We start from the raw sequence: 17,115 nt of genomic DNA on the forward strand, positions 1-17,115 counted from the left end.
ACCGTGGGAGGTTCTTGTGCTCTTTCTCATCATTTAACGCAAATGCGGGTTAGTTCCTTCAGAAAGTCCTCCACAAAGGCAAATTTCTCAGAGTACTTGATCCAGGAGTTCCCTTGTCTTCTGGATTGGGTTCAAAATTACTAGGCTACGGAGTTGAACATTAGTAGGTGTAAAAAGCAATTCCTAACTAATCATAGCTGTCATGAACAACATCAGGCCAGGATTTTTGGGGGAGCTCATCTGTGCCGTAACTGTCAGCTTGTTGAGGATTGGGAACATATATTAATACATTGAACAAATTTTAAACACATTAGAGAGAAATTTTTTCATTCGTAAACCACCTATGAGTTTATAAAGCAGCATTGGTCAAACCCTAAAATAAAAAAGGGAAATGAGGAAATAGTAAGAAAATTGTTTAGTCACAAGGTACCTCCCTGAATCCTGATGGCCTCTTGCTGCCTATTATTAGGAAAGACATACTTTAAATCTCTTACTGATTTATCTGTTATGGTTTGATTTTTACTGGGATTTTCTCCTAAACTGTTTTTTGCATTTTAAATGTCTGCTTTTGTCTAAAAAAAAATTCCTGGAATTTGATACCTTAAGTACTGTTGTGCCTGCTGTGATTATATTCTGAGTTACAAACATCTTATATTTAACCATGTGAAATTGTTTCTTTTTATTAACTTTGCACCCCTACTGAAGATGTGACATCAATATCTCTTCTGATTGATACTGTTTATTTTCTTTGTAATGTTTGTTTGTACTTAGTTCATTTCTAAGTAACGCTGTCTTATGGATATCATATTTAATATTCTACCCATTTGTTAAAACTCTAATTTGAAAATTTTGAATATGTTTGCTTATTTGATTGAACTGTTGCGCTTCGTGATAATGTGATTGAACTGCACGCACTTCGAACTTTCGAATTGTCCCCGAATGCCCCCTTGCTGGGGGGGGGGGGNCTGGGGGGGGGGGAGGTTGGAGTTACGCTACTTATTAGTAGTCGTGAGCCCAAAAATTGGATCGGCTGTTCAACGACGGTTATAATATAAAATATTAAATAATAGCATAGATATATTACTTTGATACGGTCAAATTGATATATCTATACTATACTCAAATGATTGGATTCTCATTAATTCTTCCTAACATTCTCTCAGAAATAAAACTCTCACTGTTGATGATTTAGCCATCCTTGAGCTATAGTTCGTATTTTTGAGAATTATTCCGTCACGAAATTTGTGACGAAATGGGAACTCTCAAATATATGAAGAAAATGTTTCTTCGTGAAGAAGATTATACTATCGAAAATAAAACGACGAGCTAGGTAGGCCAGATGTATGGTGGTCAAGGAGTTGATCTCGTACCTGCAAGATCCCCGGTTCAAATCCTGCTTTAAGCATGGGTGTAATTTATATCTCTGTTCTATTTGTCTTTCTTGTGTTTTAAGGGGACAGTGTCCCAACTATAAGGTGCCCATGATAAAGTGATGATTATAAAAGTTAAATACATTAAGAACTATGATTTTTTTAATACAAGAAAATAGAATAACGAAATATTATTTTATAGACGAAATTCGTTTCCTCGATAGTAATTTCGTTCACTTTGACTTCATGTTCACTCGGAGCAGATACCGAGAAACGGTTTTCTCAAAAACAAAGACAGTTTCGTGAAATTTAAGTATCCATTTTCCATAACGCAGAAATTTTTTTTAGATTATGTTGAATGATATGTAAAATCGTTCAAATTTAAACAATTTCAGCAAAGTGCTAAATTTAACCATATTATCATCATTCTTAAATTTTAACGTAACATAATTGAATTTAACTGAGAGAGTGACTTTTTGACGGAGGGGAATATAATTTAGAGGAGAAGTTATAATTTTTGCTTGTTTTTATGAATATTTATACTTTTTTTAATTAAATGACATTCGATGTTAAAACATTCTAAACACAAATTGTTTTTTGAAAATTATATGAAGTAATTTATTGCGTCATGTGCGTCATTATTTTTTTTTTAAGAATTCTGAAAGCAATTGTTCTTAAAGTGATGCATATCATTGTTTAAAACAATACATAATAGGTAATTATCAGTAAGTTATTTTTAATTGCATATTAAAGTTTTAAAGTTATCCTTGATATATTTTGAGTGACAGTTGAATTTCAAAATGCTATTGTTTACTAAATATTCTCATAAGTATTTGTACTTATTTAAACTTATTTGCTTTAAATAATGATTTTCAGTTCCCTGTCAAAAGTTAAGTCTTATTTTAAGAGAATTTTTTCTTTTTCTCATTGTTTTGAAGTTGTGTCAGGAGAAATAGGAATGTATTAAAAAAATAATTTTTTGAACTCTGTTAAAAAGAAAACTAACATACGCTTACGTATTTCATTCACATTTACTGTAAAATAAACATAATTGGAAATAAAATATTCTACATTATTTATTTTTTTTATCAATCGGCATAAATATTTTCCTTTCGAAACTTTTCGCTTCCAGGTGAGAAAATCATCACAACTCAAAAACTTTTCTACAGAGCCTGCAAAATTAAAGCTTAAATAAAGAAAGAAAAAATAGAATACAACACGCTTTTGTATTAGTTAGAATCGAATTACTAATTTTGTATAATTATAACGCAATTACAACTTAAATGAAATGATTTAAACTCAAATTCATGTAATTTTGAGTTGTGGTATTATTTTGATAGAGATTTTTTTAAATAGAGATTTGTCTTTGTCATAAGAAAAAACATTTTTCGTTTTTTTTAACATTTTTTTATTGAAGTTTTTAACAATCTGAAATTAAGAGAATATAGTGTGCTTCAATTATCACCTATGGTATATGGCTATCTTGCTTTGAAAAGTTCTTTCTTATATAAATTTCTGATACTAATTCTATTATACAAAGATTTTTTGATTTGCCCCATAAGAAAATGCTTAGCAATAATGCCCAATAAAAACTTTTCATGTTTTTAACTTATGGTAAATCTGCAAACTCTGAGAATAAATTTATACATTCTTTTACAAGAATTGCGAGGATTTTTTTTTAAAATAATTAAGAGTTCTGTAAAAACTAATGCTATTGGATATAGTTAAAAAAATCTTTGTCTTGCTCACGCTTAAATCTAAAGCTATGTGACCTTCGGCACGTGTCTCGTTAGCTTATTTGACAACGCTTCTGTATAGGAACTTACTGATTTCAGGTTCGATCCTCAGTCAAAAATCATGAAACGTGTATTTTTAAATTATTTTTTTAAAAATTTCTAGAATCTTCTAGATCATACTGATGTCATTTCCTCTTCCACTTGAAAGCAATTGCTTAAACGAAAAAAATTTAACTATCGCAAACGTTTGTTGCTTGTGGACATTGCTAAATAAATAACTATTCTTCACAGTATGTATTCATTTCTGAATGATAACAAAAAGTAAGATCACATTTTTTTTAAATAAGTTGAATAATAATTTGAAATACTAAATTAATTCAAATCTATAACGTTGTAAATTTTAGAGGTTATCATGCAATTACTTTCAAAGTGAGCTAGAAATAAATTTTTCAAATTAATTTCTTCTCACTCTTAAACAATTCTATTTTTTTATGTGTTAGAAAATAATTTTTGTTTATGAAATATTGATTTTTTTTAAATATCAGATACAGTTTTTATCTGTCTGCTTTATTTTGTTGATGTTTGTTTACTATCATCAATACACTATATTCATATCAATATGAAATAAATCTAAGATATTTTTTAATTTACATAAGAACTTGAATGTAAGTACCTTAAGTTGCAAAGATATTTGATTTTAGTACTTGGTTAATAATTTTAGCTGTTTATTAAATATATTTTTATATTACTTAATTTAGTTGTAGACGACTTGTTTTTCATCTTTTGATGAACGTTTTCTTTTTAGCGACACGTGATAATACCGCTTTAAGCAATGATAATGAATTTTCATGCTGCATTAATTCTACATCAGGCTATATATTTAACTTTAATCTATTACATATTAATCAAAAACTTGATTTATTTAGGTAAGTGACCTCTTGGTTTCAACCAGATCAGAATTTATTTGTTTTCCTCAAAATTTTCTGATATTAAAAGAATAAAATTTCGAAAAAAATTATTTAGTTAAGTTGCCTTTCACTGACAATGCAAAGATTATTACTGTCATACTTTTTTTGTAACATATATATAGATATATTTTTATAAGTTATGAGCTTTTGAGATGCACGCGTTATGTTAAGGTTAAATTATTTTAATAAAATTAAGTGTTTTTGTTATGCTCAGTTTTATGTTGAAGAACGTATTTATGTAATCTAACATTAAAGCAATATTTTTCTGTCATGAGAACTAATTTTATCTCTAATAGAAGCCTTTAGAAAAAAGTTACGCCTGTATAGTTTTTTCTTAAGCTCTATAGTTAAAGTTCTTACGAGAGACATTTTCAAAAGCGTTTTTGTACTAATTTTGTAAGCTTTAAGAAACTTTTATGCATTGTGTTTTATTACGTGTGTATTTGATTTATTGTGTATTTGATTTAAAATGTGTAGTAAATAGCTAGAAACAATGATAGGAAACATTTTGTTGTAAAAATACGGCTTATCATTATATTGCGGCACACTGCTACCGTCATGAGACTCTAGTGGCAGTTAGTAGCCAGCATCAGAACGAGATTACACGAGCCTAACTAAGAAGTAAAAGCACATGATGCCCTTTTTTTAATTAATTATATTAAAATTGAATTTAATTGCCAAGCTGAATTTAATGGCCCTAATTTTTGCCAAGCTGATGTGAATTTAATTTGCTGTTAGACAATTTGTGTCTAAATAATAGTGGAGTTTTAAAGGGACAAACTTCAGGCTATAAATTTGCGTTTTGGATCAAAAATTAAATAAAAATATATTAATACATTCAGTGCTAATTAATAATTCTTTTATCAACTTTTCTTTTGCGGTTAATCAGTATTTTTGCCAGTATTTTATGCTTGTACAAAGCTCTAAAATAAATATAATTTCATATCTACTACAACCAGTATTGTTATGAAGTTTGTTCGGTTATATTCGCGCTTCATTAGCTCTGTTGGTTGAACGTCGATATAGGTGAAGATCCTGGGTTCGATAAATACCTACGTTCGTTACGTTGTTACGTTGGACAATTAAATTGATCCGTGCTGAGATCTTCTCTCTTCTAGGAAGTGTTGGTTCGATCCCCTCATGGGTATAAACAGCCTCAAAAATGTGATCACGGTTCATAATTTTGACAGGGTTCGTTGCTGAGGTTGATCAATGTATCTTTTTGCTCAGAACTTAAATAATTATGCAATGCAGAAAAGTAAATTTAGGCGAGATTTTCTCCCAACTACATGCAATATAAATAGGTCTGATCACAAATAGAGGTTTACATGTCAGTATCAATTTAAAAATTTAGAAAATATTTTGGGAAAAAATAAAGCTCAATTTAGAAAAGAAAAAAAAACTTGATGAATCATAAGATAAAAAATAATTTAAAAAATGTAAAAAATTAAAAAAAAAATTTATTACTCTGCATGAAAAAGTAAGAAAAAAAATATTGGGGGTACCATATAAGAATCGACACGATATAGTCTGAGTTTATTTTTCAGACATTACGTTCATTTTATTTGAATTTTGTTTTATTTTAATTATATATGAAGCAGCTGAAAAGTCGGTAGATTTCGAAAAACAATAATATCAGAAAAACTGCCAACTTTCTATCTGCTTTCTTTAAAAATATTATTAAAAATTTTTACAACACATTGTAAGATAAAACTGATATAAAGTGAACATAATATCGATAAATTAACTGAGACTATGTGAACTTGATTCCTTTAATTTTAATTTTTTCTATTTTTCAGGTAGAATCATTAAATTTTTTATAATTTTTTTAATTATTTTATTGAGCTTACAAATTGTCCAATTGCTATACTGAAGCGATGTAAACTTTAAAAAATAAAGCTGTTTTTTTTCTTTTTAAGTAGTTAAAAATTGTGAACGCATAATAATCACCATTTCTGTTTTGCAACAGGATATTTACTGAAAGGAACAGCATTATCTTACCATGTTTCTAATGAACTAATAAAAAAATCTAATGAAATAAAAGCGAAGAAGCAAAAAAAAATATTTAAAAAAATTTTTTTAAACGTTTATTACTAAAAAGTAAATCATTTTTGAATGAAAAAAATTTTTTTTTAATAGTTTAATAATTATTTTAACAAGTGCTAAGAGAATTTAAGCTGTGATAGAGATAGAGTGTATTTTAAAGAAATTATAATTTAATATAAAATTTCAAAGAATTCATTAAAATATGAATAAATTATCTACATGCATTGTTAGATATTGTGTATAAAAGCTAAACAGGTAAGTAATGTGAAAAAAAAAATTCAATACAAATTTTCAGGAATAAAAACAAAATTATCTATGATAAAGCTAATTTTATTTTTAATATATAAAATTAGCTATAGCTAACTTTATATTATTCGCTTTTGATTTGAAATATTTTTTTTCATTTAACCTCTTTTATGAATTAAAAAAATCCAAAATTGCATATGTGTACTTTTTTTTCTTCTCTCTTTTTTATGCATAATTTTTCTTTAAGCTTATAACTTAGCTGAGAATGACCATTTTTTCTTAGTTCATTTTCCATGTTTTTTTTTCTCTTAAGAGCCTAAATTATTTTAATAATATCTTTAATAAATTATCTAAACAAGTTCTAAAAGAATGTAAGAATGCATAATATCGGTAGAACATTTTTTGAGGCATAGTAAATTAAAAACTATGTAATTAGAAATCTGGCTATGTAAAAAAACCTTACTCATTTGCTAATTTTCAACCTCGTGGGCTTTCTAGTTTATTGTAGCACCTCTAAAAATTTCCTGCATTTTTTTTCCTTGCCGTGAGAATCAATCTCATCTTTAATAGCCGGTCTCACAAAAAAAAGATGTTTTTCTTGTATGCCTGTTGGACCGCTTGGCGTCGCTGCTCTACAGTGGATCAAGTTTTCATCCTAACTGGGATCCTCTCTGCGAAAATAAATCTATATTCCTAAACCGGACTTTATTTTCGTTTATTGATTTAAAGAGGAAAAAAAATACAATCTACTCAATTACTACATTCAGCAACTTTACGATGCATATTCTCATTCTATTTTATGCATCAAAGATTCATTCTTTAAAAAGAAGCAGACAATTTCGAAGGCAGTAGGAATAAACATCTCCGCTCTGTTCAATTGGAATTAAAGACTGGTTAATTTGTTTACCGAGAGAGGGCGCTGCTTATCCAGCTTTTGCGTCTCCGTGAAGTCAACTTCTCCGCAACATTAGTTGAGGGCCGCACGCAAAAGCGGCAAAGTAAGGAAGCTCATAACAGAAGTGAACCGCGTCTGGGCTATTCCAGCTGCATAAGGAATAAAATCCGCTAGAGGTTCCCCCTATTCATCCATCTCTCTCGGTGTGTGATCCGTTTTATTAATAAAACGAATGCATAAAAAAAAAGGAAAAACTGATCCTCGTTCCTGACCTTATGTAAACAAATCAAAAGGCCACTGGATTGATTACAAAGGATTCTGTGTTTGTTACTTTATATAAGTGAAACGGAAAAAAAATGTTGATAGATATTATTTGTCTATATGACATCGTACAACTTTAGGCTGCAGTAGAGGATTTTTCAGAATTTCTTCTGTATGTAAATTTTTCATAAAACTTCATTCCTTACATGGAACATTGATGATTTTGCATCAAAATGTGGAAAGTGATATTATGGAGGTGTTTTTTAGTCATCGCTATAGACATCATAGGAATAAAAGGTTAGTTTTTATTTATTATTTCCTTTAAATTTAATTTAAATTTTCAAAACTCAATTATATATATTTCAAATTATTATTTTAAGTGATTGTTAATAAATCGAGTCATCTATATTTCCGGACGGTTTCAACAATTATGCAATAACTATGTATATATATATATATATNGTAGCTGGGATTACAGGCATATATATATATATATATATATGTGTGTGTGTGTGCGTGTGTAAATAATGAAAATAATGTGTAAGATTAAATGTTTCGTAGAAAAATTTTCTGCCTATGAGAACTTGAAATCGGTTCAAATTTTTTCTCTTGATTATATTTCTAAGACAAGTTATTTGCATATCAAGTGAAATAAATAAAGTAAATGACATTTAAAATTATATTGGTTGTTGGAATATAAATGCGTTAACGAATATTGGCAAAAGATTTTATTGCTAAATATAAATTTTTTAGTAAATCGAATATTAAATTTTTTTTTAAAAAATTCTCTATTAAATTGCTTATAAAAGCATTTATAATAAGTGGACAGTTTAAATTCAAAAGCGTTTAAAGGATTCACGATTTTTTTATAAAATTTTCGGAATTTCATAGAACAATTTATTATTCATTCAAACATAAACGATATAGTTAAATCCACGATTTCTGAAATTTCCATTTAATTTCATATGTTTATTTTTTGATCATATACTATTCATTTTATGTATACTTTTATCGAATTTACTAAACTTCTGCCGCATATTTGTAAACTGCTTTACCAGTGAACTACATCAATATTTTATTTAAAGATTAAAATTATTTAGTCAAAACTTAAAACACAACTCATAGTAAGAGATCAAAATGTTTCCTCAGACTAATGTTGTTTAGATAAGTTTATTTTGCCATTAATTCTATAATTAAATAAAACTGATGTTTCCATCCCATATCTAAATTTTATTTTTGAGATATCTATCTTATCATTCTATGATAATTATACAAGTTTTTACATAATGTAACGTTTAACAAAAATTATATATATATATAAGATTTTAAAGATCTTATAAAACACGTATTCAACAATCAATACCAAAATTTTTTGAAATTTTAATTAATTATTTTTGAATAATAAAATATTAATGAAATGCGCTAATTATTCTTATTTACGTATATTTTTCAATAAAATTTAAGTACAAATTAAAATTATTTTTATTATTAACGTCATAATTGTTGGAATTTTTCTGCTTTGATAGTGCGGCATTGAAAGTTTGCATTTGTACTGTTGAAAAAAGCTAAATAAAATTTCAAAAATATAAAATAAAAGTAGGTTATATAAAATAGTAAACTTAATTTATAAACTAACAAACATGATAGAACAATATGAAGCAAGAGCAATAAAAATTTAACTGAAAAATTAAAAAAGTAATTAAATTCAATGTGTTCTTAAACTACAGCACATTCAGTTATAAAGTTCTCTTTCGCTCTTTTGTCACCAAAGATCCTATAAGAAAATTAGGTATTCCATTATTCATTTTTGTGGGAGAGGAAAATATTCCATTCCCCGCAAAATGGTAAAAAAAACGGTAAAATTCTCCTAAATATAGGGTGGGTGGTGAGTCGTGATATGCGGCTATCCTCTGCGCAAGATACTCCGGGAAATTGTATAAAGGATCGTTCTGTTTCCTTCCGTATCTTGTCCCCCCATTCTTCCCCTCTGTCAGAAATAGGGGTTCGGAAAATAAGAGTAGTGAAAGCCTGACCTTTGCAGAAGGGTTTACTTCCCCCCCTTCATTTTCCATCCACTCCCCCACACTGTTGCATCGTATCTTTCGCCAGTAAGGAAAAAAAATCTTCGTCTAGAAATGCTATCAGCCTTAAGGAAGATGGTTTAAATTTTTAATTCAATCCAATCTGACAAAGTGAGTTTAATGATAAGTCTTTTTTTTCCAGACAACTTGGCAGCTTTTTTACTTGTTTATTTCTTTTTCAATTAAAAAAGAGATGGCTTATTCAAGAAAGAAATCGATGGAAAAATTTAAGCGATATCTGAATTTTTCCCTGAATGTTGAAATTTGCTGCAAATATGAACAAAGCTAGATTTTTAATTAAAAAAAAAATACGTATTCATCAATCACAAAAATACGCTAAGGACTGTGGATATCATATTTAGTCTCTATATCATTCATTTTCCATTACGTGGTTTGAACTTTCCGTTTCGTAAAGGCACGTAAGAAATATTTTGATTTTAAAAGTAATTGATGTGTAAAAATTGAGTTTATAACATCTGGGAAATTTTTAAATAAACTAATCGTTATTTTCTTTCGTATGGAAAAAAAATTCTAAAATATAAGTATCGTTAGAGATTCATCTCGATAAGTGACAAAAATAATTAAAAAATTATGGATTGAGCAAAAAAAGACAATAGAAAACATTTCAAACCATATAGGAACAATTTCTCACTAAATAAATATGATTAGTTCAGTAAATTAACTTATAAACAAGATAAATTCCTTCATTGATAAAGAAAATCATGATTTTTAAGGATATTTACTTTGAGGCGAAATAAAGATAACTGATTGATTCGATAAAATTTTTTAAAAAAAGGAGAAAAAGAAAATGAGCGAAAAGAAGTAGCATGTTTTGTTTTTGATACTGCTCTAGTCCTGAACTAACCTCAGTTTTTGATGAAAAATTTTTTAAGATAAAATTATGGCTCATGGTATTGGGCTGATCAATGCAGATTTTCTTTCCAGATGATACACTCAAATATTAGTTTATGTAATCAAAAAATATTCTTTAAGGAAAAAAAAGTTTAACTATTTTTTTATCATTTAAGTGTTAACGTATATTCCTAATTTAAGGATATCTTGTTTTAAGTGTTTAATCCAGGTTCGGCTTAACCAATACCTCCTACAACAGATAAGGCTTTAGCACTGGTAACCATGAACAAGAAATTTGATCATTTAGTAGTCCAAACGTAGTGACATTTTTAATTATCACCACGACATAGCTCAGTATCCTGAAGGTAGTGACATCTTTCTTAAATTTCATCCACTGCGCAGTTTATGTTCGTTATGTCGGACTACTAAATTAATCCTTGATGAGGCTTTCTTTCTTCTAGGAAGTGTTGATTTAACCCAGTCAGTCTTTTAGCAATTATATTTTTGTCGACAAGTGCAAATGTTTTAAAATTATCCTGTTCGTTTTGAAAAGGTATACAAAATTTAAATGAACGGATTTTGAAGATACATCAAAAATAATGACACTCAGTTTAGAAGCAATTTTAAAATGAGAAACCTATTTTTTCAGCAGCGAAAATTGCAGTTTACCTTTTGCCGTAAAAGAGAGACTGATGTCTGGAAACTGAAACTGTTCTAGATAGTAACTATACTATTACCATACAAATAACCAAAAACTCCTTTTCCTTCCATGAATTAACAATGATGCGAAATATGTTCTTTATTCACACAAATAACGAGATGCTTTTAGTTGTTGAACATCATTTAAAAGTTGAAAAAGTATTCAAAATCGGATTTCTCAGCATGTGCAAAAAGTCACTTTCCTGACTTAAGAAATTCCGAACGAAATAAACAGAAAAAACTTGTTTCTTTTTTTTATTATTATTTCACCAGGTAACCGTCTCATCGTAGATGTCTTCGCCTGAAGCTATTTCTCACATCTGCCACTGGATTTGCTAGTGCCACGCGAGGGCTTTTTTAAACTTTTATTTTTCTCCCCTCCTGTCTTTTATACTTAGGAAATCTCAACTTTCACTAGAATATTTATGATTCTTGGCGCTTTCACCCATAAAGTTAAAAATCGTGAATTTCAATGCATTTTTTTCACCAGCCTGTTTACTACTTAATTTCTTAATGCAATATTCTCAGGTTTTTTTTAATCATGCTTGATTTACTTTCATTAATATTACATTAAATAATAGCATATTTTGATGATGTAATAAAATACGAAGAATTAGTAGCAGCTAATTTTTTTTTTCATTTTCTATTGTGTAGATGTTTTGAGAAGTTTTTTAATTAATATTTATTATTTTAAAGAACGATAATACACGGTAATTGAATCAGTTAAGAGTTTAATTACACGTATATTTTTTAAGACTACTTAAATTCATTCCCAAAAATTCTTTTATTTGAAAAAAGAATAATTAAAAGAATAAAGTTGTTGGTTAAACGGTTTAAATGTTAATCTTGACATCGAAAGTTTCATTGATTTCTTATGTTTTCTTCATTTTTTATATCAATTCATAAAAATGATCAAATAAGATATGTAAACGCAATTTCATTCCTGTATTCCTTCATGAAAAAAAATCATATTGTATACGATACTCAATGTTATACTTATGTAACGAGTATTTTTCTTCATGACTAAGTCAACTTTTGGATCAGTTTTTTCGCTTCATAGCAAAAGTTCTAAATAGCTATTTTGGACTAAAATTATATTTCTACAATTTAAAAACATGAATATAACTTAAATACTTTTTAAAATCAAAATACAATATGTATTGTGAAACTTGATTTTTTTTGAAATCCGCTCAAGACATCTTACATTTTTACGTAAAAATTAACTTATTTATTTTGATTCTTACAGGTTACAGGATTGTAAAATCACGCGTATATTTTATTCATTCAAAAGAATTTGAAATGGACAAGCAACATTCCGTTAAATTATCACTTTTGCAAAGAAAACAGTTCTTTTATTGCACTTAAAAGTTTTAGTTTGATGCTAGTATTATAATCGTTCCGAAGCTCTTAAGAATTCACTTTCAAGATTATATTTTAAACAAATGCATATTTTTCAATTGTATGGGAATGGGAGTTAGAAATTTCTAGATAAAACACTGAGTCACATGCAATTATAGTCTTGCCAATTATAAAATACAATTAAAGAATGATATCATATTAATGTAATAAAGAATAAAAGATATTTGGAAATTCCAATATTCTCTTATTCCTTTTTCATTGCGTGCAATCCCTTTCAAATCCGCGTCCTCAGCGCATCAAAATACAGAAAAAAAAAATATTAAAAAATACATCTGAAATGTCTTTCAGTGTCAGATGATATTTGCAGGACGCAAGGTCACATATACTGTATGCTCCGATTATTTTTGCTCTGGAAATTCAATCCATCGTTTCTTTAAAAAAAATCAAGATGGGTGCACAGTAGAAAAAAAGCGATTCTTGCCACTGAAGACAGAAATAATACTTCAAGTGCCTTTATACAGAGATTTCAAACCACCAAAATCCATATAAAGGAAGGGAAAAAAAACAAATATTCTTTATTTTCATTCTGTTATTTTCTTTGCAATTCCTTTCTTCGAACAGTAAGCCTACTGTATTAGGCTCGTGTTTCGTGTATCCCTCCACATTCATTTTCTAGCTGCCGTTAGAAGATTTTGGTAGTCTACTCATTTTCATTAACGATTCGCGATGTAATGGCAAGATTGGGATCTTCCTTGTTTATCATTTTCTTTTTTTATATCAAACCTAGACGGAAAAAAAAGAAGCAAATTATATTATTTCCGGCTTATTTCTCTTTGCAAATCCACAAATAGAAATACAATATATTTTCCTTATACATTTGTAGATTTTAGACATTACAATGTATCTTGTTATGTCTTATTAGATAATAAGACATATTTTTTGATTAAATAAGTGATGTTTGTTCACTGATTTGTCCTACGCTTTGTGTAAATAGGTTTTGTATGAAAATTAAATTTTAACTGTTAAAAAATTTCTGCATTAGGCTCTTGTTTCTGTAATTCAACCTCAATCAATCATTTGAAGAATTGTGGTATTGAGTTTCAATGCTGGTTTTCTATGTAATGGCTACATTGTGCTGTTCTTAGCACTGATCATTCTTTATTGTCTTCTTTTTTATCAATTCTAGATGAAATAAGAGAACTATAATTTTTGCTTTTCTTAGCAAGGATTTGATTTTAAATTTGAAGCAATAAGGCGTAAATGCATGATGTTTCATATTTGAGGCACTGCTTTAATAAAACAGAGATTATAAAATATTTTCTAGTTTTTGAGTAGAATAGATTACGTCGGTGGTTAATTATTTCTCCCTTTTATGCATATTATTTTTGTATGCAGATAATACCCAATTGCTCTACAATTTCAAAGTTTAAATGCATCGCTATTGATTTGAGTTAGCATTGATAAAATATCAAGCTATCTCTATTTCGTTATTCTGGTATCTGCTTTTTCTAATCCATTTGCTGTTAGGTTTTACCTTTTGGCCTCTTTCTTGTGGTTAAAAATATATTATAAATATAGAGGGGATAGTAGACTTAAAATACAATAATTTGGTCCTATTTTGATAGGTGTTTCTTTAAATTTTATGTATCGTCACGATAATTTATCATTTAAATTAGTAATCAATAAATGTTTCAAATTTAGAAATTTGTTAGGTATTTTAACTTAAAAACCAATACTTGTTATTACAGTTTTCAACTACATTTTTCACTGAATACCCTAAATCAATTAAGCGATCAAATTTCAGAGACAACTTATAATCATTTCCAAGAATAGAATCTTTCTTCAAAGGTTTTAAATTAAATTTTAACGATTGTTGCTACACGTGGTGCTCAAGTTAACTACTATTTACTAAGTACCTAAAGCCAGTAGCAGTATCTCCAGTTCTACGACTTTATCGTTCAATTACATTAAAGATCCATTCTTCTTTTCACCTGCGGGAAGATTTAGAAAGGCAGACTGACATTATAATTAATCTTCGCGCGCGCTAAGCAGCTGCCCAAACTTCTTGACGCATACTTTTCTTTTCTGCAGCGCATCATTTCAAGTTTTAAATAGATTTCACTCAATATCCCTCCCCCCCTTTTTTTTAATCTACATTAATGATCGTGACATATATGGAGCAAAAAAAAAAGCTTTGATAATGTTCTTAAATTAATTGTTTTGAAAATAATGCGAGCTTATTTGAAAATTGGTTGATTAAGTTTATGGCAGTCAAGTGCTTTGCTGTCCAATTAAGTTAAATTGAATTTACTTGACGCTTATGCTATTTAAATTATTTTTTATGCGTTATCACACACGATTTTACTTTAAGTTTTATTTTATTACTAGTGTTGAACTGCTGACCCATTAATGGTTTACTATTATCAATAATAAACTCCGTTGTCTCTTAATTTTGAACCAAACCCAGAATACAATGATCTGCAGATTTTTTGACAGAACTAATTCTCATTTGCGCTACACGGAGAAGAAAACACGACTAGCTACCACGGTACCAAGGGGAGTTTAATCCAATAATCTGACTGAGGATTTTTTACTTCAGCACTTTAGTCAATGCGTGCTGGATCGATCAGTCAGAGCTGGGATTCGAACCTGGGGCAATTCATTGAAAGACGAGTGCTCTATTTCTTGCACCACCATCGCTAGCATTACATGGTTAATAAATTCATCAACATAGAAACATTTTAGACATTTGTCTACAAATCTGGTTCGCTCTGGCCCCCTTTAAAAAATTATATCGGACACCTATTGCTTGAATAATAATAGGTTGTATTAACAAACAAAAAACCCAAGAAATTGGAGTTTAGCTCCTATTAAGTTTGAGTTTTCGTATCTTCCCAATAATGGATTCGGAGCTGATATCATGGAAGCACATGATGGAAACAAAAATCTCGATAACATACGTAAATTTTGCATTATACTGTCGAATAAAATATTTAAGAAATTGAAAAAGAGAAGAAGGATTTATTAGAAGAAATTGATAAGTTCCATCTTTTTGTGTAATTTGAAATGAAAAAAAAAATTGTAACATAACAGATAACAAGAGAATTATAAAAACAAATTTATACAAAAGATCGAGAAAAGTAATAAAAATATGACGTAGGTAGTCATGATACTAAATGATCGAAGGAGGGGATGATCGCAAGCCTTAGGCCGAACTTACTGAGTAAAAAACATCTGTACTTCTTCACGTTTCAAAGTTTCATTTAGGTCAAATGCCTTTAACTGTTTTAAGTTAACTGCTCAGCCCAGATGAGCCGTTAGTAATGCAATTTTCGTGCAATGATTCTGAGAGATCTTTTTTTCGTCCGTTTAATTTCCAAAAGAATGAATGTAAAAAGTGTGGAATGCTGCTTTAAAAACGGTTGTATTGCTGGCATATTTTTTATTAAAGGAGCCATTATTTTTTTTTCCTCTAAGAATGCTACTGAAATAACTGTCTTGGTTTCTTTAATCTATGAAAAGTTTACGCCTACTTTATCATAGTATATTACTTATTTTACCAGACAAAAACAAATGGCATACTTTATAATTGATATTTTGCTACCTCATTTGTGTTTTTTTCTACATGTTTTCATAATCACAAAACAATGGAGATCTTGTTTATTTATAGAAGTTTTATCTAGAGCATTGTTATACATTTTAAATAACGGTGGCCTGAAACAGATATGTAAAAATAAAATTCTTTGCTTAAATTTAAAAATTTATGCTGTGAAAAAAAGAGTACAAATAGAATGATCTCTTAGAAACTGTGAAACCATAATCTTTCTCAGCACTGATAAAATTTTATTTTAAAATATGTATACTACATTGTGTAAAAGAAACTGTATCTGTACTAAAAATGTTTATGGTATCCTAGTTTTCCACATTTTCTCGTAAATACGGCATTTTTCTCTATAGTGTCGTATCAGTAATAAAAAACCAAAACACTCCAGTTATTATTTGATAATATAAAAACACTGGGACAAAAAAAATTGAATTTAGTGGTAATAAGTTTGGTCCTTTTAATCTTGTCTAGTTTGCTAAATAAATATTTTCATAATTTATTCCTGATAGCACGTAAGTAGTCGTAATTTAATTTTTGTTTATCCGAGGTGTTGTTGTTTGTGAAATATATCTTAATAGATTTAGTAATCTGAATATAAGAGAGATGATATTTAAGAGCTTTTGTCTAGTGCGTTGTAGTATATTTTGCGCAGTAACAGTTCTAAATAGTTGCGGTTAATACGCTAAGTTTAAAAGTTCTTTTCTAATTTATTATAATAAGTTTTTTAATTAATAGGATCTTCTTATGTTTTTGATGAGAATTTATGTTCGAAAAAGTCTCTTAATGATCTCTAAAAAAACACACGAAAAGACGCTACTTGTGTGAAAAAAAATTTCTTTAAATGGTAAAAAAACTAAAAAAATATTTTGAAAACATTTGACATATAACACTAAAATTATTTTATATACTGCACTCCGTAAAATATATAGCAAGGACTAAAAAAAGCATGAATTTAATTACTATTAAATTAAATTCAATTTTAAATGCTTGTAAACTGC

General features: G+C 28.4%; 1 protein-coding gene across 8 annotated transcripts in view; it reads left to right on the top strand.

The window, feature by feature from the left end:
- Positions 1-6,986: 6,986 nt before the first annotated feature.
- The window catches only part of LOC107443592 (nephrin), a 236,093-nt gene continuing 225,964 nt past the window's right edge, over positions 6,987-17,115 (top strand). For 4 of the 8 annotated variants that reach the window (XM_071181527.1, XM_043046461.2, XM_071181530.1 and 1 more), the window contains exon 1: positions 6,987-7,819. In XM_071181527.1, coding sequence (XP_071037628.1) covers positions 7,756-7,819 — 64 coding nt within the window. In that variant the 5' untranslated portion in view covers positions 6,987-7,755. The remainder of the gene's footprint in view (positions 7,820-17,115) is intronic. The other 4 variants (XM_071181526.1, XM_043046460.2, XM_071181529.1 and 1 more) reach the window with 1 other exon arrangement.

This window comes from Parasteatoda tepidariorum, chromosome 5, assembly GCF_043381705.1.
Source record: "Parasteatoda tepidariorum isolate YZ-2023 chromosome 5, CAS_Ptep_4.0, whole genome shotgun sequence".
Classification (NCBI taxonomy): domain Eukaryota; kingdom Metazoa; phylum Arthropoda; class Arachnida; order Araneae; family Theridiidae; genus Parasteatoda; species Parasteatoda tepidariorum.